The following is a 26,229-nucleotide window of genomic DNA, read 5'->3' on the forward strand; positions in this document are numbered from 1 at the left end:
TTATATGTAATATCACTTATTATTTATATATTATATCAATTGAAGAATTTATTTCATGTTTTAAATATTGTTTTTGTTACCATTGATGTAAATTTATTTCATTTTTTTCTTTTTCCCCATAATAATATTGCATAAAATTGATATTTTTTATTTATAATAGAAAATTGTTTTCAAATTTATTGATTTAAAATTTATTAATAATAAATCTATTAATATTAATTTTAATAAATTTGTTTTTTATATTCTATTTAATTAAGTAATATTTGGAAAAATTAATTATATAATATATAAATTAAAATCAATTATTTCAATAAAAAATATTGAAATTAATACATTTATTATATTATATTACATTTATATAAGTATTTATAAATATATAACATATTTAATATATTTGAAAAAAGAGAAATAATATTTAGTTTTATATAAAACGAGTTTTAATCTTAAGATTAAATTCATATATCGTCTTATATATAGGATGCAATCACATATCAAGATGATAGAAGATTGATTTTTTCTGAAAAAATAGCAAGAAATATAGAATAAAATTATATACAAAAACAAATATATCGTTTTCGATAATATTGTTAATAATAAAATATTTCTAATAAAATACTATAATAAATTTAAATTTCAATTGCATTTAAAATTTCTGGATTATGATGTAAGTATTATATAAACAAGATAGACATTGTATTTCGCACGGAAAATCGTATTTTAATAATAATTTCATGCGTACGTAATGGAAATGTATACATAACTATATATACATAACTATATATATATATATATATATATATATATATATATATATATATATATATATATATATATATATATATATATATATATATATATATATATATGATTAAGTTTTAGATGAAAAAATTTTATTTTTTTCTTATTTTTACAAGGAAAAAATTTTTTCAAATTTATTTTCGTTTAATTGAATTGAGTATAACAGATTTCGAGATTTGACTATCATATATAAAAATATATGTATGTACACACACACACACGTGCGCGCGCGCGCACACACACATATGGATATGTATATTTTTTTAATAATCTTTTGATATTAATATATTTAAATTTATTTTTAATTTTAATTTTTATTTTTTTTTTTTATATAGTTGTTATTATTGTTAAATAAATGGTTTAATCTATAAATTGTTTTTTTTAATTTATACAATATTCAATTTTTAGTTTCCATTATACATATATATTATATAAATATATATTATATATATATATTAATTGTATTATATGTATTATATAATTATATATATATATATAATATATATATATAATATATATGTATATATATATATATGTATATATATATATATATATATATATATATATATATGTATATATGAATATATATATATATATATATATATATATATATATTCTTCAATTATTCAGTTTTTTTTAATCTTATTATTTATTGATATTATTTATTTTTATTAGAAACAAATTGTTTTATTTATATTATAAAATGTATAAAATTTAAGATCTTGAAGTATTATGTAATTGAAAAGAATGAATGATTTCTTAATTTTTTCTCTTTTGTATATTACTTTCATGATGTGTTTCAGTATATCCTTTAATAGGTGTAGCTAAATATTGAATTTTCTTTAATTTTCCTTTCGCATCATAATAACCATATTGTCCTTTTATTGTACCATTACGATGTTTTTCTTCCAATCTATATTGTCTATTGTTTCTGAAAGAAATATATGATATATATGTATATGATATATTTTTAATTAAATATATCTAAGCAAAATTTTTATAATTTTATGTATATTTACACATGTATATATTCGCACTCATATAAACGTGCGCATATATAAAATATATTATTTGTAATAAATAAATTAATTTTTACAAATAATAATTAGAAATTTATTAAATGATAATTATCTAATCATGATTATAATCATTTAAATTATATATCAGTCATTTAATTAAAATAAATCAATTTTATATAATTTATTATATAATTTAATTATGAATAAAATTCAGTTAAAATTCAAATTACAAACCCGTATCCAGTATCAAATCCAAAAATATATGTTTGTGGTCCATCGTAACCTTCTATTTGAAATTGTATTCGATCTCTATATTCTAAAAATTTCCAAAAATCAATATTTTCTTCTTTTTTTATTTTTATATATTTATTTATTATAGTTTTAATATCTTTACTTGTTTGTAGTAATTGTTCATTATTTTTCTTTAGTATTGATTTTATATTGCCATTTAACAATAGTTGTTGATTTTCTGTGTAAAATTGCTGATCTTTGGCCCATGAAACATTGGTTATGATTGTACTCATTAACAGCTAAATATATTTATAAAAAATATATTTTTATAAAAATATTATGTAGTTATTTTTCTTAAATAATACTTATTACTAATTTTTTTAATTTATTACACATTCATTTATTATTCATGCTTCTTTGATTTTTAATTAAAAAAGATTTAAAAAAAAAATTTTAATTATCAATTAATTTTTATTTGTTTTAAGATAAATTTTAAACAATATCAATAAAATTTTTATTGAATTATACTTTGATTATTATTATATAATAATAATCAATTTAATATATAATCAATTATATATTAAATTATATATTAAATTATAATAATAATCAATTATTATTATATAATAAATTTCAATAAATATATATAAGTTGAACAAAATTTATTCTGCTAGTCATTATACTAATAAAAATATACTAATTATAATATTTAAAAATATAATATATAATATAATATAAATATATAATATTTAAAAATATAATAATATATAAGTTAAGAAAAGTTTAGTATAAATTTTTAAAGAAAATCATAAATTTTTATTTCAAAATTTAAAAAATTTACAATCTAAAAAGAAAATTTAAATTTATAATTAATAATTTAATTTATTTATTGATTATATAAAGTTTTTCCAATTCTTTCTGAATAAATTATAAATGAAAACAAGAAAAAAATATTATAAAATAATGTTTTATAAAATTATAAATAAATATTGAATATAAGATAAAATATTCTTTTAGTAATGGATTTTGCATCACAAAATATGAAAGATTAATAATATTTACATTATTTTTGTTTATATATATTTTTTTTGTTTTTAATATTTTTTTAAAATAATTTATTGATGATATATGATGATAATTTAAATGATAATAATAATTTAATAAGGTTAGTTATTATATTAATAACAGTGTAACAATAACAATAACAAAATTAGCATATTAAAATTCTTAAGATATTTTAAAAAAAGAATTATCACAATAAGTATTTTGAAATAAATTATTATATTTTATAAATTTTTTATTTTTCCTTTTATTTTATATATATATATATATGTGTGTGTAACATATTTTATTTAATTTAATATAGTTGCAAAACAAATACTAATTAGCAAAAAATGTTATAAAAATTATATTTTGTTTTTTATATTTATAAAAATAAAAATTTTGTATATATTTTGTATGAATATTTTAAATTTTAGTATACTATACAATATATACGATACAGTATATTTATATTTTTTTTTATTTTACACATTTTTTTTGCATGTTTTTTTACGATTTAAAAAAATATGAAAAGAGATAAAACTTTTTAATATATTATTTATAGAAAAATTTTATATGACATTTTTTTTCATTATTTTTTGTTATTTTTAGATTTACATTATATTCTTATAATTTATTTATATAAAAAAATTAAAAATGTCAAATAAATCTTTATCCTTCATTAAAATTAAATTATTCAAAGATTATTCAAAAATTTATTATAATTTGTAATTTTTGTGGAAATAATGGAAATAAATTTTTACTTACAAGTAATTTAAAACGCATTTTGTGTTTCTGATAATAGAAGAACAACAATTCTCTATTAAATTTGTCAGTAATCTTTCTTGTTTTCCCGATCACTTTCATATTTCCTTTCTCTTCTATTATTCTCCCCTCCAATTTTTTTTTAAGATTTTTATACTATTGAATTTTTTAAATAGCAGTAAATTATATGAACTTTCTTCCTTTTTATTTATATTTTATTTATTGAAATTAATTTTATTATCCGATTAAATAAATTTTTGTTATTTAAATTTATTTATCTAAATATCGATTTATTCAGATTTATTGATTTATTTTATTATCTAAACGAAAAATATGTTTGTATTATAATTACAATGATAAACAAGAACAAAAAATCAATTTTGTGCTTATTATGATTTTTTAATGATAAATATATTATACATATGAACTTCAATTATTATTATATTATTTCAATATTTATTCTCCATATTCAACTTCAATTAATTAATCAATCAATTAATCAATATAAACAACTTTTTTTCGTATATATAACCGTTTTTATCTTTTTAATTAGAGATATTTGTAAGTTATATTTATAATTAATATTTATTATAATAAATATTTATAAAAAATTATTATTAGTACTACATTAAATTTTTTTCTTGGATTATTTAGGTTATTCTGTAGATTTTTAAATAAATTAAAAAAAATATATTTTATTTATTTTAAATTTTATTTTAAATTTTTAATCAAATTTTTAATGTTTCTAATAAAATTAATTATTATATAAATATTTTTAAAGTCTATATTTACTTTGCAATAAATTTAAATAAATTAAATTCTAAATATTATTTCTTTTATTATTTTTAGAGTTTTTTAATTTTTATACTTTCAAATATTATTTAATTTTTTAAATACGTAAAAAATAAATATTTTTATCATAAATGTAATGTATTATTATTATGTAATGTATAATTAATGTATTATTATTCAAAAGTACATTTTTCTGATTACAAAAATAATTTTAAGAAGACAATGGAAATTATAATATTTTTTTCAATTAAATTACACAATTTATATTTGAGTGGAAGGAAATAATTCAGGATATGTCATGTCATCGAAACACATTGAATTCAAATCTTTTTAATAGTAGAATAACATAACATGCAATTATTGTCATCATCTTTTCCTGTTAATTTCATATATATATTTGATTTTAAGCGAATATGGTTTCAATAATTATAAGATAATTCAATAGAATATTAACTGTATATATAGACAAATTATGGAAAATTTTGTTTTCTTTATTTTCTACTGCATTATTTTACTTTTTCTTCATGAGGGGATAGTAAGTTATTTTCATAAATTAAAAATTTATTTTATATAATATGTATATGTATGAAATTATTAAATAAGTAATTGTTATAATAATGTAATATATATATGTATAAAATTATGAAGTAAAGTTTTATTTTATTTAAAATTAATTTTAGAATATATACAAATATTTTATGTATATTTATTATTTTTAAACGTTTATTTATATTTTTCATTAAATATTAAAAAAAATAATAATTGCAATATATCTAGCATAGAATGAATAAAAATTCATTTAATATATTCTTTTTTATATAAATATTTTAATTAATTTACATTCATAATTTCAATAATTCAATTTTAAAGACAGATTTATATATATACAATTTTATGATAAATAATTTATAATCATTATATTTATATGGGTCAATTTATCGATTAGTTTTTTTTCTATCGATCTTAATAAACTTGAAATATTATTTTGATTTTAATATTCTAATTTTTTTTAGACACAATCAATCTGTTTTAATTTTCAAATTCGTAAAGAATTTTTGGTACCAATGAATTAAAATCTATAATCTAAATGAGGGATCTAATAAGCAAGTTCACATTAAATAATATATTGATATTTATATATAGGATAAACTATGCAAGTAGAATGAGTTGTAACTTCGGTTTCATTGAAGATAAAGAAAAATCTTAAACGGAAAAATTGAGTTGATAAAAAATATTTTCTAATAGAAGATATTCATCTTTTTTTTATATATGATATATCAAAATAATGCAATTATATATAAATAATAATAAAAAAATTTAAATATATCACCCTTATAGATTTTTCGTTTTTTAATATTTTTTTATTACAGTTGATTACATTAGAATAAGTCATTTTAATTCTTTTTTTTAAATTTTAAAGAGAATCTTCATGAATAATTATATATTTCTCAACAAAATTTTAATTATGTTTTAAATCTTAAATTTTTTGAATATTTTATATTAATTTTTTTTAAAAATTATAAAATATTATAAAATAAATGTTAAAAAGCAATTAATTTATGCGAAAAAGCATGATTTCATTAAAAAATATAGTTACATTTTTCTAGTGTATCATTATAAATTATAAAAAGTGAGTACCTACATCTTGAGTACATAAGTACAAATAAATACATACAAATATATACATATAAACAAATAAATACAATAAATACATAAATCTTATCAAACCATACAATTTTTCTTTATCTTTGATGAAATAAGAAAAAAAAAGATTATTCCAATTATATGTTTTATCATGTATATATAATTATATATCATTTAATTTATATTTTTGCAATTAATGATGATTTTCTCTGATAATTCATTGATAAATATATAAAATATCTCAAAATGTGGAAATTGGTTAATTGAAAATTCCTAAAATAATTTCAAGTAATATTTTTCTTACAGAAACTTTTGTTGCAGCATTAATAAATTATTAATAAAAAAATATATCAATCAAAGCACATACGGAACTGTGATGGCAATGTAACGTACCGTCAATCGAATATGAATAAAAGTCCAAGAACTATATATCGATAAAGATATATTTATTATGTTTATAATGCCAAATTATGGTAAAAACAATATAAAATTTTTCTAATAAATAAATGATAAATAATATATATTTGAAATAAAAAAAATAAACAATTTAGTACAAATTATATTAAATTAAAAAATAATTTAATCAAATAGATGAAATCAATTATTCATTAAAAACATTGATAGTTTTCTTTAATATTGATAATATTCTGATATTCTTTTTTAATATTGAATTAATTCTTGATAAATTTGCATTAAATACTATTGAAAAACTGAATATAGATAAAACATCACCAAAAAATAACACATAAAAATAATATATCTTCAAATTAACATAATTATTATTTATTTCATTGCACAATTATCAACATTGATAAATTGTCAAAAATCACTTATAATCTAATTAAATTTAATTTTTTTCCGCATTATTATATTTTAGTAGTAAACACTTTTATTTAAATCTTTGCTATCATGAAACTGAATAGATAATGAATTGAAATCTCTGGCCGAAATTGAATAGATAAAAAGGTGAGATGATGTTTTTCTTTTTAATAATATGAACTATATTATAAATACGGTACAATAATCATATTTAGTGATCAAAACATGACAAATCCTAAATTTATATTAAAATGAAAAAGATGTTAACGGAACATATTTTCTCTCTGATGGTAAATTTGGATAGTTTGTAAGGCATATCATAGTTAATGATATCTGTGAATCAGCTTCTTGATGATATTTATATGATCAATTATTTTTTAGTTTATTTTTTAATTTATAGATTGTAACGTATCATTTATTTTTTTATTTTAAATATATATTATTTATTATTTATTTATTAGAAAAGTTTTATATTTTTTTTTATATCAGAATTTGATATTCTTTATTTTCATTAACAAATAATAATTAATTAATTTAGTTAATTAGTTAATTTCATTATTTTTAAATAAGATATAATAAGTAATAATAAAAATATATTCAACTTACTTTTTTTATTCATGCTACTTCAACTTGTTTGTATTTAGACTGATGCACATAACCAATACTATCATTGTGGCTCAACTAGTTTACTTGCTCCGTAATTAGCCAATATTTTTTGTTAATAACTTGTTAACAATGTCATAACGAAAAGTTTTTGCAAAATGTTGCTTGAAATCTTCAATTATATATATAACTTGTATCATATATATATATATATATATATATATATATATATATATATATAAAATGATATGAGTTATATAATTGAAATTCCACTTTTTGTTTTTTTACAGCTTATTTCTTATCCAAAGTTCATTAAAAGTCATAAAAAAAATCGTATTAATATTATATATGTACACTTATGATAATTTATGACGTAAAAACATTTTTTTTAAATATATAACATATTACATTTAGATTTAATTAATATAGAAAAGTAGAAAGAATGACTTAAAATAAATAAAATAAAAAAAAATAAGTTGATATTATTGATATTCAATTAGATTATATTGTTCAATATGTAATTTTTAATAGATATATATAAATTTTTATAGATTTTAATATACTGAATATAAATCTGCAAATCATTTTTTCCCCTAAAATTCACAAATTTTGAAAAAAATTTTAATTTTGAAAAATTTTTTATGGAACCTACAATTTTTGAATAATAATTATTCAGTTACTTTTGATATTAAATAATTATATGATTCTACTTTTCTAAATAAATTAAAGTTAAAAATTAAAATGCATCTGTTTTTATTAATATTTTTTTAATTTATTTAAAATAAAAATAAAAGAATTTAGAAAATAATATATTTATACTATATGATAAAGCAAATTTTTTTATTAGGAAAGCATCAAGGAAAAACATCAAGGAATGTTATAAAAATATTTTTAAATATAGAAATAAAATAATTTGATATTAATTAAAATTAAAACTTCAATGACGATAGTAATATTCGATGATGTTAGTTTCGCTGTGATTTCGACATATTATACAGATCAATAAAAATTTATAAAAATGAATATTAAAATATACAATTCTACAATTTTATTGGAATATTTAAGATTACTTCTCAAATAATAATTTTGTCATTCTTACATACGATCTTCACTGTGATATGAAATATAAAATAAATGATAACATGTGAATAATGGTATTTTTTGAAATTATAAAAAAAAAATTTATGGGATCGAAATACCTATCGAGATTAATTCTTAAAATTACATGCATATATATGTAATTAAAATTTTTAAATCAATTTTTCTATCAAAATATCACTTGTTCATTTTTCTTTCTATTTTTATATAAACTTATAATTTATATAAATTTCTATTTGTATAAAATTATACTAATTATAATAACATTTACATTAAAAAATTGATTTAAATTCAAAACTTTATCTTAGTCTTTAAGATGTCATTCTGGAAATCAAGAAATGCACATACAATTTCAAAAAGTGTTGAAAATTTGTAGAAATCGCCATATCGATTTAAATACGATTAATTCGAATGATTCTATATTTACGGAAAACAGTGATATAGGAAGTGATTTTGTTTTCGAAGAAAATATATACGACAAAAATATTTTTTATAAAAATAATAATAATCATTCATATAATGAATTTACAAATAATCAAAAATACAGGTATGTGATTTAATAATTTAAATTGACAAAAATTAATCTTTTTTTGAATGAAAATTACAAATCAGATATACATAATATATATATGTATATATATTGTCTTATAAAACATATATATATATATATATATATATAATAATAATATATATATATATAATATATATAATTTGTTTTATAAGACAAATTAATATAAAAATATTAATATAAAAAATCATTTTATTTTAAACATTTGTACCTTTAAAAAATTATTATATATAAAATTAATTTTTTTTAATATTTCTTTTATTATATTTAGAGTAGAACTTAATATAAAATGTTATATAATTATAATTTATATTATATTATATTATATTATATTGTATTATATTATATTATATTATATTATATTATATTATATTATATTATATTATATTATGTTATATTATATTATAATTATATTATATTATAATTATATTATATTATATTATATTATAATTATATTATATTATAATTATATTATATTATAATTATATTATATTATAATTATATTATATTATAATTATATTATATTATAATTATATTATATTATATTATATTATATTATATTATATTATATTATATTATATTATATTATATTATATTATATTATATTATATTATATTATATTATATTATATTATATTATAATTATATTATATTATATTATATTATATTATATTATATTATATTATATTATATTATATTATATTTATATTATATTATATTATATTATATTATATTATAATCACTAAAAGAATTAATACATATATCATGTTTATTAATTATATATATTTAATTTCTATTGTAACATTCATAAATTTTAATTTATTTGTTGGCATAGAAATTCTGACAAAAATAGTGATACAAATATTTATTCATCTAATCAATTAATTAAAACAAATACAAGATATTTACAAAATATAAAACATATTTATAAAATGAATAATAAAGATTTTAATTTATTATGGAATTCTAAAAATTTGCGCAATAGAAAAAGTGATTTTAATAATAACGATATGAATAACGGAGATATGTATTTCAATAATTATACTAATCAAGAACAAAATGTAAGAATTATACATTATTCAAATTAACTATTTTATAATTTTTACATATAAGATTGATTATGTTATTTTAATATTTTATTTAATTTGTTCCAGTGTATCATACAATGTTTTTTTAATGAATTAAATATTGTAAGTACTATTGAACTTAAAATAAAAAACTTATCTTATTTAATTAATTTTATAGCTGCATGTTAAATAATAGGTTGATCAAAAAGGATTTCCAGAAAGAAATTCTGTAATTTCATTAATGAATCAAAATATTCAAGATCCAGAATTGAAGGATTTTATTGAAGAATCAATTATAGAATGTTTTCGTTATCTTGAACCAAATAAACGAGAAAAATGTGAATTTTCACAAAATTTATTAAAATGTTTAAATGAAAAAGGACAACAAGTAAGTTTTAATTTATTAAAATTTGTATTAATTTGTATTATATTTTTATAATTTCAATTTCATGAAAAATAATTTTATAAATCGCTATATATATATAATTTTGTAAATCATACATTTTATTTCAGAAATGCGAGGATTGGGAAAATTAAAAAATATATTTTATATATTTTATATTTTATAAAATTATTTTAAAAATGTCTAAATATTTATATATTTAAATATGCAAAATAATAAGATTTGAAAAAATATTTGAAAATATCTTAATATTTTTATATATCTATAAAAATATTTGATATTAGATTTAATTAATTAAAATATTATTTTACTTGTATAATACTTTTATTTACTATAATATTTTATTTTATTATTTTACACTTTTCTTCTTTCTACAAGGAATTTCTAATTTTTTAATTATTTATTGAACTTTTTTCCAAAAGTCAAATAACTTTCGATTAGTCAGTCCTATTGTTTTTTTTCAAGGAGTTATATAACTTTCATTTTTAATTAATCGATTTTTCCATTATGAACAAAACAACTATTAAACAATAAAACAAAATACATGAAATATCGTTGTAAGTGATTGAAAAAATATTATCTAATAATAGATTCATGTGATTCTCAAAAGAATTCTTTAAAGAAATTCTATATGGAAAGAATCATTCTTATAATTTTTCTTTTCAAATAGGTTTTCAAATAGACAAAGAGATATGAAACACATTGCAATTGTGAATTCATTTCTTTTAAATTATAATATTACAATATAACATTATAAAAAATATAATAATATAAAATTATCTCAATAAATTATTTATGTACAGATTGCAAATTAATAACATATGCTGATAAAATTTATTTATAAATCCATAATAACCATCTGTTTCCACATTAGACTTAAATTTTGCGGACAAAACATTGATATTAATAGAATCAAAAAATAAATAATAAAAAGAGATTTCATTTATATAATCTATTGTCAAATTGAAGATACAAGCTCAACAGAATTTATATAGTATAGTCTGGTGATTAAAAGAACAGAAACTAGCAGATTCTTTTTCAATTAATGAAACAACATAATTAACGTTTAAAATCTATTTTATCTATAAAATATATTCTTGATAAAATTAATATTCATTTTAATAAAAAAAAAATTGAATTCATAAAATGATTTTTATTAATATTTATAATATTTTTATTCTAAATATTTATGTTTTAGAAAAAATAACAAATAGATAAATTATGTATTTTTATTTTTGAAATTTAAATTGAAATTACACGATTTGATTGATTTTTACTCTTTTTCTATCATCAGAATGTTTTTATACTATTTTCAATTTGATAAAAAATTATATTATAAGTTGCTTTAATAAATTTTTATATTTTGTCAACTAATTTGCTTATATTGCTATAATTGTATCTGAATATAACACATCTACTCTCAAATTTATAGTCATTTTATTCATAAAACTTACAACAAATATTCAACAAAATCTGCTTCATGTAAATTTAATTGGAATGTTATTATTCAACTAAATAGAAATAATTATTATCAAAATTTTAATATTATTACAATATATATAATTTAAATGTATATATTGTTATAATATTTATAAATATTATTTTTAAATCTTGTTGTCTTGATATTGATATTGATATTGATATTTTATAATTGACAAATAATTAATTTTATAATGTGATAATATTTAATATTATATCAAATATCTTATATTGAATTACAATATTATCATTCATATCTATGAAATGTTATAACATTATTGAATGATATTAAAAATATAACATCATTTATAATTTTTTCTTTATATTTTGTAAAATATTTCATTTCATAACATTGCAAAACATTAGGATAATAAATTCATTATGAAATATTTGTTTAGCATTTTATATTTCTCTCTATGGAATTCTTTTTATAAGTATTTGGTATTAATACATACATATACACATAACGCACGCATGCACACACACACGCATATACATTATACAAATTTTTGTATTTATTTTAAATTCTACAATAGATCTTTTAAAGATTCACAAATATATAATTACTCACAAAAATATTATGTATTAATAATAACTTTAATAACTTAACTTTAATAATTTTTCGAAATATTTTATTGTATTTTATAAATATAAGCAATATATTTAAGGAATTTGATATAATAAAATAATATTAAAAATGAAACAAAATCACAATTATTTTTTTCGTTACAAAAATATTCAGACATTTTAAAAATTTATAGTACAATAATTAAAATAAATAGTAATTTTAATAGATAATAATTAATAATAATTTTTAATAAAAATTAAATGTTGGTTTTAATAAAAAATAATTTTTATTAAAAATATATTTTATATTTTATTCTTTGGTTTTTATTGTTTTTTAAATTCATTCAACGATAGCTTAAATGCTATAGATTTAAAACATAAATAGGTTTTTATTATATTTGAACGTATAGAATGTAGGAAAAATATAACCGCTTGATGTATATAATATAACCGGATTTTTCCACATATGAAAAAATTTTGTATGGAAATTTTCTGATCTTGTTATATTATATAATTACAACATTAATCTATATGCATAAAATAATATTAAATTATAGTTTTTCATTCGTAATCAATTTTTGTCATTAAAGCATTACAATGTATTTGCTTAAGCATGATATAAGAATAAATATATTGATAAGAAACTAAATAATTTTGAAAATTCCATAGAATTTGCTTTTTTGCAATAATTTCGTACGGCTATCTCGTTGTTTCATATGTGGCAATCATGTTATTATACAATACTTATAGTGAAATAAGTTTTTTATGTTTACATTTTTTCGAAGAATTTTACTACCATGAAGAATAATTCATAATATTATTCAAATTATATCTATGTTTTCATCATTACTCATATTCATCTTTATTAAATTTCTTTATTATTTGATACATAAACATTCAAAATAAAAATATTATAAAATTATAAGTTTCTTTTTTTTATATTCATAACTTTTTTATTTAATTACATTGTTGATTAAAAATTTTAAAAAATAAATTTAAAAAAAAATTTTTTGTTTATATAATTTTTTTTAATTGTATAAACAATTAATAAATATTTTATTAGATGATAGACCTTATGAAAAGAAATAATTTTTATTTGAAAATATTTTTTGTATTTCTTACAGTTTACGAATCATAATATAAACACTAAATTTTTAAGAATTGATTTCATTCCTCCAAAATGATTTTGGACAATAAAAAAAATTGCATAACATATACTTATATAAGTATTATATATTATAAAACTTTTATAATTTTTTAAATTTATAGAATAAATAGAAAAATATTTTTTCTCATAAGAAGATATTAAAACTAATATTTAATTTTTATAAAAAATTATTATTTTATACTATACTATAAATTTTTAAAGTACAAAATTTGCAATTTTTAATATATAAATATTTGTGATGGGAAAAATAATTGTGATTTTATTTATTTTTTAATATTATTTTATTACATTAATTAAATTTCTAATTAATAAATAATAGATAATTCACATTTCTAATGCTTTATTGAAAGAAATAAAATTTCTTTTTATTTTTTTTATAATATTAATATAATAATTTTAACATAAATATAGATCGTTAAACTAAAATAATATATCTGCATATTTTTGTGAATAACTGTATATTAATCCCTCATTTATCCAATTTTCTCATTGCAAAATAAAAAATGATAATGTAGTAAATTCTATTCTTGTGAAAATAATAATTTTTGAAACATAATTGAACTATATTGTTATCATATTTTTATTCATATTTTTCCTAGAAATTCAACTTATTGAACTTATTGATTATTCAACTTATGATATTTATTTTTTAAATATATATAAATAATATAATGAAATATAATAATGCATATATTATAATTTAAAGATTATTTATAATTTATATCGATTTATACAGATATATTTATATTTGTTGATCTAAGAAATAAAATTTCTCAATTTACTGATGTTACTTTACTATTGTTACTCAATTTACTATTGTTTATTACTATTATTTTAATTATTCAATTAATCTCTTATTATTCAATTCTTTCAATTAATCATTTTTTCTTATTAAATTGGATGATTGAGAGACTATTATATATTAATTATTATGTTTTTTATAATATTGATAAAATTGAACTTATTAATAATATTTTGAAAAAATATTGCAAATAATAATATATGTAGCTTTATATATATATTAATTAATAGAAAATTACTTAAATTTTAATATTATACATTAATATAGCATTAAAATAATAATAATTATTTTTATTTATACCTACATTATATTGTTGTTGTACTATAAGATATATGTAATGCATCTTAAAACAATTAAGAAATTACTTTCTTTTCTTCAAGTCTTCAAAGCGTTTCATTAAATCATCAAAATCAATATCTTCGCTAGTAGATGGATTATTTGATGGTAAATTATTCTCCGATGGCACAGTTGGTAAATCTGGAAGCTGAAAATCATTCATCGGCATTTTCGATCGCGGTTGAGGTTTTGGTTTCTGGTCAGACTGTAATAGGAAATCATAAATATAAATAAAAGTATTATATAAATAAATAACAAATATCTCTAATATATTAAAAAGTGATAATAATAAACAATAATAAAATAAATCTATAAATCAGAAAAAAATAAAAAATAAAAATGAAATATTAATAAATATTAAAAAAATATACTATTGATTATATTTTTTTAATTTATTTTAATTTATTTATCATTATTTTATTTGATAATTATTTTTGTTAAATTACCTGTTTATTTAAATCAGGTGGAAATGATTCATATAGAGGTGATTGTTGATTATTTTCCTTAAAATATAAAGATTTTATTAATGAAATTAATGAAATAATTTTATTCATAGAATTCATATTATATCACTCACAGATTTGTTTCCATTAGAATTATCTAAAGGAATGTTATACAAAACATTACTTGGATTATAAGGAACATTTTGATCTTTATTTTCTAAAGTTGTTGGAGTTACAAATCCTATAGTTCCTTTTTCTGAATTCTAAAAGAAATAATTTAAATAAAAATATGAGTAAAAAATCAAAAAAATATTACATACAATTAAATTAAATACAGGATTTGGTAATAAAGGAGGTTGAGGAAAACCAATAAATCCAACAGGCTGTGGTATAGTTATGCCTCCAGAAGCTATGTCTAAATTATTCCTTTCTGTATTATTTTCAACATCTATTAATAAAGCATCTTGACCTTCTATCATTACCTATAATGTCACAACAATAAATGATATTGATAATGTTTTTATTTTATATAATTTTTACCTGTGGATCTGGTTCATATTCAACATTATAATTTTTTGCAATTTCTATAAGATATTTTTCTACAAGAAGCTTAGATGGTGATTGCACACTCATTTTATGTTTCAATTTTTCAGAAATAGTTTGTACTGCTTCTTCTCTACATGCTTCTGTATATTGTTTTCCATATTTTGATGTTAAAATATCAGCAATTACTTTAATTTCTTGAACATCAGTTTGTATTCTAGGAGCAGCCCAAATTATCGTAGAAATAGCTTCTGCTAAACCTTCATCTAAATTTCTATAACAATGAAAATTAATAACATTTATAATTTTAAAATATAAAAATTTAAAAAATATCAATTATCATTTATATTCTTTTAAAATTAAAAATTTAGAAAATTTATTCATCGCTTGAATAATGAATCATCATTACTTCATTTGTTGAATAAGTCCAAAACGTGCAAGTAAGAGATCACAATACATTTCGAGCAATTCCATTGCTTCAACCATATAGTCTTCTCTAATAATATGTTCAACGCGTATTTTTGCCCTTTCAATTTTTCCTGCAGCAAGATAATCAGCTATTTCTTTTCGTGCTTTCTGGGCAAGTTCAGTTTTTTTTTTTTCGAGCAATTTAAGCCGATTTATTGTTAGACGTAAATGTGTTTTTAATTTGGTATAATTTGGTCCACTCGAAAACATTTCTTTAATGAAATTTGTTACAAATGAAAAAGAAATTCAAATAATTTTTCATGCCTTTATGTAGCAATATAATATAGGTTACTTGAAAACTGATCAGTGACAGTTCATAAGATCAAATGTATGATTCTAATAGGTGAATATATATATAATGTTGAAGTATTTATTCTTATTTATAATTTAAAAAATATATATATAATTTTCTAATTAAAACTAAAACAAATATAAAATAATACAAATAAAAAATAAAAAAATAATTCAATATGATCTTAAAATAAGGCACAGTTATAGATACTTAACATATTCTCATGACATATTTTATACATTTTTTAATGAGTTATTTAATATAAGAGTACAAATAAAGAATAAGGCACTACTTTTAAATACTTTAATTTTTTCTGTAAAAAAATATATTTTTACACAGTTAATAATTCAATTATATTAATATTATAAATATAATAAGTAAATTATATATATATATATATATATATATATATATATATATATATATATATATATTAGTAGTATATATCTTGTAGTATAAAAAATAATTATATAAAAATTGTTTTAAAGAATTATAAAATTTAAAAAAACTTCTAAATTAAAGAAAAAAGATTATTTTAAAATAAATTAAAAAATTCAAAATATTAATATTATTTTAGATTAAAATAAATCAAATATAAATAAATTTTTTTATTTAATTAATAAAATTATATATATTTTTAAAATATTATTTAAATATAGATATATTGTGATATGTATATGTATATATATGTATGTATATATATATATATATATATATATATATATGTAATATAATATAATATAATATAATATAATATAATATAATATAATATAATATAATATAATATAATATAATATAATATAATATAATATAATATAATATAATATAATATAATATAATATAATATAATATAATATAATATAATATAATATAATATAATATAATTGTACAATATTTAATATTCTAAAGGAGGGCGCTTCAATAAATCGATTAATCGATTTTTTAACAATGTTCGTTTCTGTTGAATATAGAAACAAAAATTAACTGTTGATTCGCATTTTATCTCTGAATTGTTATTTAATTTTTCAATGTTTTATTCAACTGAACTTCTTTCTCTTCGAAGGAAAGGCAAATTGGCGCGATGTTGGTTAGCTGCAACTTTTAGTGAAAAAATGTTTAAAAAAACTTGTAAACCGGCATTAATTAAAAAGATTAACGTATCCTATATTTGGTAAGATACTTTCTTTACCCTTATTTTAAAATTTAAAAATGTTATATTAATAATTATGAATTAATAATTTTTTATTATTTATTATTATTTTATATTTATTTACTATTTTTTATTTATATTTTATTATATTTATTATTATTATTTATTGTTACGATAATAAAATTATATTATTTTTATTTATTACTTATAAATAAATATAAATATACATATATATGTATAATTATTTGTTTATTGTTATATTTTTAGCAATGAAATTTTATCAACAGTTGAAATACGGAATGACAAAAATTATGGTAGATTCAGTCTTTATCTTTCTTCGCAATTAATGTATGGTGCTACGAAAATACTTTTTTATCAAACAAAATACTTTCAAGGTCATAAATTTTTCAAATTTTATAAATTACTATTTCGTCTTATTTTTAAAAATAAATTTATTTTTTATTTTTTCTATATTATAGATTATCTATTTGAAGTAAATTGGAAATTACATGAAATAAATAGGTAAATTTATTTTTAAATTAAATTAGTTAATTAATTTAAAATTTTTAAGCATTTTTTTGGAAATTTAAAAATGTTTGATTATAATATTTGTAATATTTATAGAATTTGCAACTCGAATTATTGCTAAAAAAAATATAGAAAATTTCAAATTTTATTTTTTTTAGATATAAAGAAGAGTTAAACGCAGTAATGTCATTAGAATTACCGGAAATTCCTCCTATAAGTGAAGTTTTCCGAAATTTAGAAATGTCATCGAATTTGCATTTAATTACTGAAGAACCATATTCTTCTGCCATAGAAAATTTGGTAAAATGAAATATTTTTATAACAAAAAATCAAACTATGCATATATGATTTGTGATAATAAAATTTTCTTTTATATTTATTTTATGTAATTAAGTCAATAATATTTATATTATACAATTGTATCTATATTATTCATAATTATAGATACAAAGTGAAATGAATTTTGGGGCATTACCAACTCATGAAATGGAAAAATTTATATTATCTGGAGTGGAAGAACTATCTCTGTTAGTATTATATTTTTATTATATTTTTTAATATAATTGTTAATTATATAAATAATTATGTAATATTAAAAAAGATTAGAATATATGTTTAAAAAAATTTTTATTTATTTTTTTATTAATAATTAATAAAAAATTATATTTTTAAATTATTAATATCTTTAAAATTATTTATAATTATTATTTAGAAATGAAATACGAAGATTTCATTGGGATCAGTCAATAGAAATTCCTAACGAATCCATACAAGTTCCTTTATTAGATGTTAATAAATTTGAAATTGAAACTGAGAAAGAAACACGATTAGCATCTACTGGAAGAGATCAACCTGAATCATTTTTTATTTTTGAAAGTTATTGATATTTATTAATGTATTTGATTATTTTATTTATAAATATTTTTGATATATTAATAGTTTTTATAAATATTATTTTTTAGATCATCACATTAAAAAAAATATTCCTGTAACTCCTAAAAAAAGAACTTCAAAATCTCCAATAGAAATTCCAATAAAAAGAAGAAAAGTATGCATATAAAAAAATATTACAATAATAAATGAAATTGAAAAAATATTAAATATTTGATTTTTTTGTTTAGTATTTTTTCAAATTGTATAAATTTAATTTTATATATAAATTTTTCTTTATAGATAACTTCTGCAGAAGAATTACCTGCAATTGAACTATTCTCGGCACCAATAACTGAAAATATACATGCATCTGATTTACCATCTGAATTGCAAAAAGAAGTTTTTCCTGAGTTTCAAAATATAGAATTGAATAAAATAAAAACAACAAAAAAAAAGAAAACATATTTAGATAAACAAACTAAATTAACGGATACTATTATGCGAAGATACATTGAAAATGTTTATGCTCATACTATAGTGAGTTACTTTGAATAAAATATTGGAAAACATGGAATAAATTGACTATTTTTTAAAATAAATATCAGAAATTATTAATTGATATAATTTAATTATTAACTGAATATATTAAAATTAAAATTTATTTTAATTAAAATTTATTTTAATTTTAATATATAATATAAAATTTTTATATATTTTTTAGAAAGAGTTTCGATTTACAACTATTTTACCATCAGCAAAGGACTATTTGAAACAACCTTCAATGAAAATTAATAATAAATCGTGGGGAAAAACATTAATTGAATTTTTTAATCAGTATTTTAAAAAGCCTTTGATAGTTCAAAATGAATTTCAAAATATGTTTGACTTTAAAATGAAAGAAACAATAGGTAAATATTTTTAATTAATTATAATTGTTAATTATGAAAATAAATACGAAAATAAAATATAATTATTCATAAATGAAATTATTATTGATCTATTGTGATTTCTGGTAATTTTTAAAATAAAAACATATATTTATTTATATAATGTATTGATTTTTGAAATTTTAATTTTATAGTTGGAGAAACTATTCGTGCAGATGATTCAAGTCGATTACGAGATCAAATAAATGAATTATCAAGTAAAATTATGATTGCTACAACTGAAACGAATGATATATCTAAGACATTGGATAAGATACTTCCAATAGAGAGTATTGAAGTGAAAGAATTTGAAGAGCAAACAAAAGAAATAAAAGAATCTGAAGCAGTTTTAATTTCTGAGATTACAAGTTTTGAAGAGAAAATTAGGTAAAATTCTTTATTCATTTTGCTTTATAAATATTTTAATTTTAATTTTAAAACATATTATATATTTATAAAATATAAATTTTTAAATTTTTTAGAAAAGAATTCATAATACTACAGATTATGTTAAATTTTGATTAAAAAAAAGTAAAATTCTTTTTTCTTCTAATTTTTTTTTTTTGAGAAAAAATAAATTTTAATTATGCAAATTATAGTTTTATTAGAGAAACAATTATTATGTATATTATAACAATAGATAATCAAACATTTTATAAACATTTATTTTTGTTATAGTTCAAAAACATATTTGACTAAAAGAGAATTGTTGGCACTAATGATTATATATTGGAATGAAGGAATATTAATAAAATTTCATGATTTAATTTCACCAGAATGTTATAATAAAACTGATGCTGCATGCGCTTTTCAATATTGTTTAGGTAAATTTCAATTAATTATTATATTTATAATTAGTTAATTATATATTTTATTAAAATAGAATATATATATAAGAACTTATTTTACAGAGAAATAATAAGGAATAATTTATTTAACCTAAAAATCTTGATTTTAATATAATAAATTTGACTTTAATAAAAGTTTATGCATATGTAGAATATGAAAACAATTTTTTTATTCCTGTTTAAAATAATATATATATAAATTTTGAAAATTAATTTCATTTTTGTAAAGTAATTAATAAAAAATATTCTATAAATCAAATTCTAATGTAATTTATATACAAAGATATTATGCTTTATATAATATAATTTTTCATTAAAATCAGGATTTTTGAATTAAATAATAATAATAATAAAATATAATAATTTATTTTTTATATTTATTTATTTTATTTGTAAAATTAATTTTATTTTAAATATTTAGAATTTCATGCAGAAAAAATTGTAATATTGAAACAGGCTGAACCTTTTGATACAATTTGGATAGAAAAATATCCTTATTATGCTTTACAAAATGGTGAAAACTATAACTATGAAAATTATAGTTAATTATAATTGTATAGAAATATAATATCAAATAATATATTTATTATATAAATTTATTTTTATAAAACAAATATATAATATATAATAGATTTTATGTATGATAAATAGAAAGTTTCTCCATAGAAAATTATATTTTTATTTATGTTTTAGAAAGTTTTTATTGTTTATAGTTAAAATTACAATATTTTACAAAATTAGTTATATATTCTTTAAAATAATATTATTTTTTTTTATTATAATTTAAAATCTTTTAATTAAATAAATTTTGATTATATGTGTATATTAAAATATAACTTTTTAATAGCTTTATTATTTATAAATATTTTTAAATAATAAATTACATTTTTAAAGAAATATATATAAATAAAATAATTAAATATATAATATTATTGCAATTTATAAATTTTAGATAATTTTTAATTTTAAAACTGTAATAATTTTTAATTAGTATAAAGTTTAATAATATTGTAATTTTAATATTAAATAAATATGTACATTTATCAAACAATATATGTTTTTCATATATAAATAAATAAAAATATTTAATAGATTTAATCTTCATTTCATTTTTTTATATCATTATTAAATAATTTTTTTCAAAATAAATTGAATAAAAAGAATATATATATATTTTAAATAATAAAATATATCTGTAAAAAATATTTTTATGTATTTTTTTTAACTTTTTATATATTGATCTTTATAAATGAATGAATACTAAATGATTATAGTATTAATAATCTTTATATGTAAAATGATTTGAAGAATAAATATGATTTATGGATTATATTAAAAAAATCATATTTTGTCTCAAACATAAATTCAGTAGTACAAATTATTTAATTATTATAATTATTCTCAAGTTAATTATTATGAAAAAATATTAATAATATATAATGAATAATTATTAAGCATATAGGCACTAATGGTATACAATAATTATTTTCCGCAAGTACCTACAGGTTTTCAGAATAATATAAAATTAATAAATTACTGTAAATAATAGTAAATAAGCATATTTTTGTCATTATGTACTTCTGTTTGATTTTATATTTAATATACTATTCACGAAGTCTTGCTAATCGCTGTGTGAGTTCATCTTGTTCTTGACTAATAGTAGAAGTACCTATATTACCTAATTGTCCAGATGGTAATTCCATATTTAATTCCAGACTGAAAAAAATAATATGTATTACGTAATATGTAATATGTAATATATAAAATAATATATATTAAAAAGTAGATATAATCAATATTTACCCAGCTTCATCTGCAACTTGTTGTAATAAAGAATCAACATCATTTTGGGGAACATTCGTTGTTGTAGTTTGAGACATAGTATTCTCCATATATGAACTTTGTACATCCAAATCTTCAAATTGACTTTCAAATTTATCCATTAAACCTAAAATAGAAATTATATTTTAATTTTGATATTCATCATCAATAAAAAAAAAATTATTACTATCAAAAATGCTATCTATGATTAATTTATTTATCTTATCAAATATTATAAAATATCATAAAAAATTAAATATTAATCATTACATATATATAAAATATATATAACATTTATTTTTCATATATAATATAGACAATTTTTTTATTACCTGATATTTTTTCTAAATTCATTGATTTCATTGCTGCATCCATGGCTTTAACTACTCCAGCCATTGACTGAGTAACTTTTCGTGTAGTTAAAGCTGTTTGTACTCTACTAGCTACTGCATCAACTCTTGCACTCATTCGTAAATAATTAAGTGCTTGATTACGTTGACGAATTGCATTTTCTGCATGAATACGTGCACCTTCCATATTACCTTTTTGAATAGCTTTTTTTATTTTTGCTTTTTCTACTTTTTCTTCTTTTTCACATTTTTTTGAATTTCTCTCTAATTCTTTTACAGCAAATTTAAGATTGAATAAATTTCCTTAATATTAATTTAAGAAAATATTTTCATATTTTCATTTCAATGCATTGTTAATAAAATTTTATATATACAAAAAATTTGTATGTAATATTTATTGTCATAAAAATGATATTTTATATATAATTTTAAAAAAATAATAACTTTTATTAAGTTTTTTAATAAATTTATTGAAATTATAATAAAATAATTATGCTTTACTTTTAAAATTTAAAACATAATAAATAAAATATTATAATAATTATAATATAATATAAAAACAAAAAAATTGAATATATTATAAAATTTCTCAAATATAAATTAGTATAATACTTATAAAAAAAACAAATATAATTATAATTGAAAAAGTACTAAAATCTTTATGAAAATAAATATCAAATTTGAAAAAATAAGAGATAAATAAAAAGAGTAAAAAATTTTTAAGAAAGGATACTTTCCATCTGAGAGACGGACATGATTGACTGTTCAGCACCCGTTATGATGAAATTTATAAAATAAATAATTTAAATGATAATATTAATCTGATTCTGTCAGCAAAGATACAACAAATGAAAATATTAATTATTGTATAATAATGTCATTCAAATTTCAATTTATTTGACATGACAATCATTAACATTAACCGTTTCTGATGAATACTGTTTCTTTAGGTGTGACAAATTTATCAATTTAGCAGATGTGATTAAATTACTATATTATTATTATTAAGCTTTTAATAAATGACATAGGTACTTCACATACTATGATATTTAATATTTTTATAGATAGGAAAGTACAAAATATTTTTCTGAATATAAACTACTATACCGATTGAGAACATTTTAAAATTCATACCGTGGATAAATTATATTGAACAAACATAATATGTAATAATTTTTTGTATCATAAAAATTAATATTATTTGTAATTTCCCTCCATTTTATGTATTATTGATGTAACATGTAACATTATTGATTCAATGTAAAATAATATTAATATTAATAATGAATAAAATTAAAATTTAATTTGATAAAACTTTATTTCTAAGAATATAAGATTTAAAAAATTTTTTTATAAATTGGTAAAATTTCTTCTATAAATTGATAAAAAGATTGTAAAAATCACAATTTTAATATTAGAAATGTATTATTAATTAGGAATATTAGGAATCAAAAATTATACATATTTAAAAATGCTTTACAAATTATTTTGATTTACAAAATATATTGATTATATTAATTTTTTTTACTTTTTTCTCAACCAATGAAAAAAGTCCGTTTTCTTTCTTCCATAGTGAATCTATATTGTAGATAATTGTAATAAACTGATGTTTGTAATGATGTTTTGCGGAATATATATATTTTGTATTTATTTATAGCAAATTTGAAGTTCCACGAATCTGAAAAAAAAACTTCAAATTTAATTACATTCAATTAAAATTTACTTACTATTTATAATATGTATATGTCGTTACTACAGAAATAAAAAGACTCTTCATTGATTGCAGAATAAGAAAACATAAAGTATTTAAAATATTTTTAAATATACTTAACTTTTGATTTCATATATTCCTACGACATTAAAATTTTAATATTTTAAATCTATTTGTTAAATTCTATTAATTTATCAAAAAAATCTTCAAAACTTTGTTTCTAGAAATAAAATTTAATTTTTAATTTTACTATGAAATTATAAATAAAATAATATAAATATCAATAAATATAATTGAACGTAAATCGCGAAGGTATAAAAAAATATTTTGCTTTTTTCGAGGTTGATATTTCAGAACATAAAATATGATTTCATGATATTTATAGACATATATTTCAGAATTCATATATAAGATTTTCATTTTATCATACACATGAAAACAATGAAGATGAAATTTGAAATATTTCGAATTATTTCGAATCTATAAAATGACAAAAACTTTGAATCATTTCAAACAACTTTTTAAAACTTTTGAAAATTATGAAAATTTTAATAATATTTTAAAAATTGACTTATCTATTTTTATGTATAAGTAATTAATTTTTAAATTTATAATATTAATAATAATTTATAATATTATTAATTTAAAAAGATTGGAAAATTATTTTAAAATAAAACAAATAATTATTTTATTTAGTTTTTTTATATAAAAATTTAATTTTTTACTATTTTTTACATATTTCATGCATTGTATATATTGTAGTAAATATGATATGAATTAATTGTTACATATATTAATTAATTATGTTTAAAATTAATCAAAAAAACATAATATTATATTTTTGTATTATTTTTGAATATATGTATTAATATTCTTCTATAATATATATTACATTATATTGTACATATATGTAAATAATTTTTTATAATTCAATGATTTCGTTAGACCAATAAAATTTATTGCAAAAGTTATTATAGAAAGTTTAATTTAAATAATTAAATAATTTAAATAATTATAATATAATAAATTTTGAATTTCAATAATATATTGTTATTTATAGTTTATAAATATGAATTA

General features: G+C 16.1%; 5 protein-coding genes across 11 annotated transcripts; 2 read left to right on the forward strand and 3 right to left on the reverse strand.

The window, feature by feature from the left end:
• Nucleotides 1-1,483: 1,483 nt before the first annotated feature.
• LOC100576886 lies at nucleotides 1,484-7,912 on the reverse strand. 2 transcript variants are annotated; one of them, XM_006572291.3, is made up of 4 exons: nucleotides 3,858-4,024; nucleotides 2,212-2,347; nucleotides 2,052-2,133; nucleotides 1,484-1,729 (listed from the first exon to the last, which is right to left on the reverse strand). In XM_006572291.3, the coding sequence occupies exons 1-4, from the start codon at nucleotides 3,954-3,956 to the stop codon at nucleotides 1,558-1,560; spliced, it is 489 nt and encodes a 162-aa protein (XP_006572354.1). In that variant the 5' UTR covers nucleotides 3,957-4,024; the 3' UTR covers nucleotides 1,484-1,557. The 2 variants fall into 2 exon arrangements, with proteins under 2 accessions (XP_006572354.1, XP_026296374.1); XM_026440589.1 differs by lacking the exon at nucleotides 3,858-4,024 and adding an exon at nucleotides 7,716-7,912 and having other exon boundaries at nucleotides 1,487-1,729.
• A 2,613-nt stretch (nucleotides 7,913-10,525) lies between these two features.
• LOC113218767 (general odorant-binding protein 71) lies at nucleotides 10,526-10,981 on the forward strand (the record flags this gene model as incomplete). Its single annotated transcript, XM_026440645.1, has 3 exons — nucleotides 10,526-10,567; nucleotides 10,641-10,832; nucleotides 10,958-10,981. Coding segments are annotated over 3 exons (258 nt in total), but the record flags the coding sequence as incomplete, so codon positions are not given.
• A 4,146-nt stretch (nucleotides 10,982-15,127) lies between these two features.
• LOC727141 (IST1 homolog) lies at nucleotides 15,128-17,165 on the reverse strand. 4 transcript variants are annotated; one of them, XM_001122854.5, is made up of 6 exons: nucleotides 16,595-17,165; nucleotides 16,183-16,459; nucleotides 15,978-16,124; nucleotides 15,777-15,905; nucleotides 15,646-15,702; nucleotides 15,128-15,404 (listed from the first exon to the last, which is right to left on the reverse strand). In XM_001122854.5, the coding sequence occupies exons 1-6, from the start codon at nucleotides 16,861-16,863 to the stop codon at nucleotides 15,225-15,227; spliced, it is 1,059 nt and encodes a 352-aa protein (XP_001122854.1). In that variant the 5' UTR covers nucleotides 16,864-17,165; the 3' UTR covers nucleotides 15,128-15,224. The 4 variants fall into 4 exon arrangements, with proteins under 4 accessions (XP_001122854.1, XP_006572340.1, XP_006572339.1 ...); XM_006572277.3 differs by having other exon boundaries at nucleotides 15,128-15,347; nucleotides 15,963-16,124; XM_006572276.3 differs by having other exon boundaries at nucleotides 15,963-16,124.
• Nucleotides 16,874-21,849, forward strand: LOC100576155. Of its 3 annotated transcripts, XM_026440793.1 has the most exons (13): nucleotides 16,874-16,996; nucleotides 18,009-18,116; nucleotides 18,363-18,490; nucleotides 18,575-18,617; nucleotides 18,782-18,923; nucleotides 19,068-19,150; nucleotides 19,336-19,499; nucleotides 19,586-19,671; nucleotides 19,797-20,033; nucleotides 20,218-20,404; nucleotides 20,578-20,809; nucleotides 21,101-21,246; nucleotides 21,692-21,849. In XM_026440793.1, the coding sequence occupies exons 1-13, from the start codon at nucleotides 16,980-16,982 to the stop codon at nucleotides 21,814-21,816; spliced, it is 1,698 nt and encodes a 565-aa protein (XP_026296578.1). In that variant the 5' UTR covers nucleotides 16,874-16,979; the 3' UTR covers nucleotides 21,817-21,849. The 3 variants fall into 3 exon arrangements, with proteins under 3 accessions (XP_026296578.1, XP_026296577.1, XP_026296579.1); XM_026440792.1 differs by lacking the exon at nucleotides 16,874-16,996 and having other exon boundaries at nucleotides 17,894-18,116; XM_026440794.1 differs by lacking the exons at nucleotides 16,874-16,996; nucleotides 18,363-18,490; nucleotides 18,575-18,617 and having other exon boundaries at nucleotides 17,896-18,116; nucleotides 21,692-21,846.
• A 793-nt stretch (nucleotides 21,850-22,642) lies between these two features.
• Nucleotides 22,643-24,517, reverse strand: Chmp1 (chromatin modifying protein 1). The gene is given in 4 exon segments (NM_001242467.1): nucleotides 22,643-22,986; nucleotides 23,074-23,218; nucleotides 23,424-23,744; nucleotides 24,175-24,517. Coding segments are annotated over 4 exon segments (600 nt in total). The 5' UTR covers nucleotides 24,197-24,517; the 3' UTR covers nucleotides 22,643-22,874.
• Between the last annotated feature and the right edge of the window lie 1,712 nt (nucleotides 24,518-26,229).

The sequence above is a fragment of the Apis mellifera genome, linkage group LG5 (assembly GCF_003254395.2).
Source record: "Apis mellifera strain DH4 linkage group LG5, Amel_HAv3.1, whole genome shotgun sequence".
NCBI classification, from domain to species: domain Eukaryota; kingdom Metazoa; phylum Arthropoda; class Insecta; order Hymenoptera; family Apidae; genus Apis; species Apis mellifera.

Bases quoted from the DNA above. Each gene is read 5' to 3' on its own strand.
- LOC100576886 (XM_006572291.3), bottom strand. From the start codon at position 3,956: ATGAAAGTGATCGGGAAAACAAGAAAGATTACTGACAAATTTAATAGA. The intron at 2,348-3,857 runs GTAAGTAAAAAT...AAATATATTTAG, and splicing joins AAATGCGTTTTAAATTACTT to CTGTTAATGAGTACAATCAT. The intron at 1,730-2,051 runs GTTTGTAATTTG...TATTTCTTTCAG, and splicing joins GGATTTGATACTGGATACGG to AAACAATAGACAATATAGAT.
- LOC727141 (XM_006572276.3), bottom strand. From the start codon at position 16,863: ATGTTTTCGAGTGGACCAAATTATACCAAATTAAAAACACATTTACGT. The intron at 16,460-16,594 runs GTAATGATGATT...TCATTGTTATAG, and splicing joins GGACTTATTCAACAAATGAA to AAATTTAGATGAAGGTTTAG. The intron at 15,405-15,645 runs GTAATTTAACAA...TTCCTATTACAG, and splicing joins CACCTGATTTAAATAAACAG to TCTGACCAGAAACCAAAACC.
- LOC100576155 (XM_026440792.1), top strand. From the start codon at position 17,974: ATGTTTTATTCAACTGAACTTCTTTCTCTTCGAAGGAAAGGCAAATTG. The intron at 18,618-18,781 runs GTAAATTTATTT...TATTTTTTTTAG, and splicing joins AAATTACATGAAATAAATAG to ATATAAAGAAGAGTTAAACG. The intron at 19,672-19,796 runs GTATGCATATAA...TTTTCTTTATAG, and splicing joins TTCCAATAAAAAGAAGAAAA to ATAACTTCTGCAGAAGAATT.